The sequence below is a fragment of the Pteropus vampyrus genome, unplaced genomic scaffold (genome assembly GCF_000151845.1).
Source record: "Pteropus vampyrus isolate Shadow unplaced genomic scaffold, Pvam_2.0 Scaffold317, whole genome shotgun sequence".
NCBI classification, from domain to species: domain Eukaryota; kingdom Metazoa; phylum Chordata; class Mammalia; order Chiroptera; family Pteropodidae; genus Pteropus; species Pteropus vampyrus.
Window position 1 is genome coordinate 841,391 of NW_011889098.1, and position 2,686 is coordinate 844,076.

Here is a 2,686-nt window from a genome sequence, read left to right on the forward strand (position 1 = left end):
GCAGTGCTGAAACTGTTGAGTGTCCAGTGGACGGCAGGTCAGGGCCAAGCCCCACACCTCCACCCACTGGACTTCTGCGGGAGGAATTTGCACAGGACTCGCCCCAATCACACAGGTTCTCCAGGCCCTGACTCACCCATCCTGCTTCTCTTTGTCGTCAAGGAACATGGGACATGGTGCAGTCCTAGAACACAGACTCCAGCTACCTCAGGAGGCTCCTGCTGGGCCCTTGCCATCCACTTAAGGGGGATTTCTAATCTAACTTCCATCTATTTAATATTTACATCACTAATTCACTTAAGGGGGGTTCTAATCTAACTTCCATCTACTTAATATTTACATCACTAATTCACTTAAGGGGGGGCTCTAACTTCCGTCTATTTAATATTTACATCACTAATTCACTCAAGGGGGGGGTTCTAGTCTAACTTCCATCTATTAATATTTACATCGCTATTAAAATTATTTGTCATCATGGTCGCTATTTAGGTTACCCATCGCTGTTTTTGTAACTGCTTAGGAATCCTACTTGTGGTTTTAAAACATGGAGGAGGCTTCTAGGAGAAAGGCGCATCTGATTTTCTGATGACTAGAAGATTCGAGGCAGACGCACGCGCGGCTGACCCTGGGCTGCCTCTGGCTGCCTGGTGGTCTTCGCGGGCAGGAGCCTGCCTGCCTCCCCGGCCCTTCTCGCCTCGGTCAGCCCGCGGGGCTGTCCTCCGGCCGGCTGCCGGCTCCCTCGCTCCAGGATCCTCGCTTCCTCCACGCTGCTGTCCCCGCTCCCGACCACTCTCCTCACAGCCCAAGGCCGGCCCCACCTCCCCTGGGCAACAGAGATGGTCATCCTGCCAACAGCTGGCCCCGATTCCCTTCTCCACAGCCAGGCTCCGGTCCCCGCTGTCCCGCCCCCTTCTCTCCACACCCCTCACATGAGGTCTGGCCCCAGGTCCCCTTGTAAGGCCAGCACCCCTCTTTCCTGTCTTCCCTTCTCATTTCCCGCCCTTTGCCGACGACTCTCTTCCCATCTGCCCGGGTCAAAGCCCCCCACTCCTGCCACAGGGCCCTGCCCCTCCTGTTTCAGGTCACCTCCCATGGCTTGGCCCCTCCAAAGCTTTGGCCCCACGTGTAGGGCAGTGGCACCCCTCCCTGGTCCCGGGTCGCACAAGCGGCCTTTAGTGCTTCACCCTCCAAACAGGTCCCCCTTTCTGGCCCTTTGGCAGCCTCAGTGCGTTGTGCATGGGCCACGTTTGCTGCTTCAAGTTCTGGTTCCCAGCGCCAATCTCCCCTTTAATAGCTGGAGGAACAGATCGCTGAGTCCGAGCACCGCCCACCGCGAACACCCACCCTCCCGGCGCCCCGCCCCCCGCGGCCCGCGGTTAAACAAACATGGGGAAAATGAACTCCATTCTCCCCATCTCCCCAACGCACTCCCTTTTAATATTTAAAAGTCACTAAATCGATTCGCAAGTATCCCACTTGTAAACATCACATGTCCCATCAACCACTGACCCTTCACACACAGCCCACTGGCGAGTCCCCAGACCCAGCCATCAACCCGATCTCCAGTGACCTCGCTGTGGACTGTCACCCCTCGAAGCTCGGGACTCACAAGTCCACAATGAAGGGCACACCTCATGAGTGCAGCCAGTCCCTCCCCCTGCCTAGACGAGTCACGGCCACACACGACTCCGCCCACGTATGGGCTGTGCCTGTGAGTGCGGGCAGGCGCCGTGTGACATTATTGGAGCACATCCAGAGGCCGCCACCCCTTCTTCTTCCTCTTGGTAGCCTTGGCTCTCCCTCCGAGGCAAGGGACTCGGCCGCTGTGTCTGGCCCCCTGAGGGGGGATGTCCCCGGCTGCATCGCTGAGCAGCCGGGTTTCCTGTTCCGGACGATTCTCGGTGACCCCGCCGCTGAACTTGGACGCGTGGATCACGACTGCGTCGGCGGGCAGGGCTCGTTCGATTCTCCTGAGGTTGAACTGAGGCTCCGCTCGCGACTGTTCCTGGAGGAGTCTCCACTGCTCCAAGGTGACCTGTTCGCCTGATGTCCCTCGCTCGGGCTCCTCCGCCTCAGGGCCCGTGACTTCGGAGTGCGTCTCAGGCTCCTGCGGGGTTGCTCGTGTGCCTGTGTGCTCGGCCCAGTGACACCTCTGTTCCTCACCTGCCGACACACTCCCGCCGTCTCTTTGCAATTCCCTCTTCTGGATGTAAAAGAGGACATAAGCATCCTGGCTCAGGGCAGAAGAGACGTCACAGGCGGTCACCTTAGCGTCATCCATTTTGAACCACTGGCCGTTCCCGGCCTTGATGTAACAGAAGTAATGTCCGCTGCGACAGGTCCACCCGGCGTGGACCAGCACGGCGTAGAGCTCGTACTCGAGGGGTCCTGCGTCCTGCTGGGACAGGTACTGTCGCATGTCAAGGTGCTCAGGATATTGCACTTCCTTGGCCAACTTGCTGCCTGTGAAATCCGAGAACCGTTTCAAGACCAGGATAAGGACCTCGGAGGGAGCGTGCAAAGTCAGCGTCTTGGAAGCAGGCACCTTCTCGAGGCAAACGCCACAATGATACGCATTGTCACCATCCAGCTTTTCGGGCTTCACCAGCAGTTCCAAAGCTTGGGTCACACTCTGCGCCGCCTGGATGTCCAGGGTAATGTCCAGGTACGGGTCCAGAGTGTCGGA

At 58.1% G+C, this 2,686-nt stretch overlaps 1 protein-coding gene across 1 annotated transcript; it reads right to left on the reverse strand.

Annotated features, from left to right (window-relative positions):
* Window positions 1-1,738: 1,738 nt before the first annotated feature.
* LOC105303792 (ubiquitin carboxyl-terminal hydrolase 17-like protein 13) lies at window positions 1,739-2,686 on the reverse strand (the record flags this gene model as incomplete). The annotated part of the gene is made up of 1 exon (XM_011377597.1): window positions 1,739-2,686. A coding segment is annotated over one exon (948 nt), but the record flags the coding sequence as incomplete, so codon positions are not given.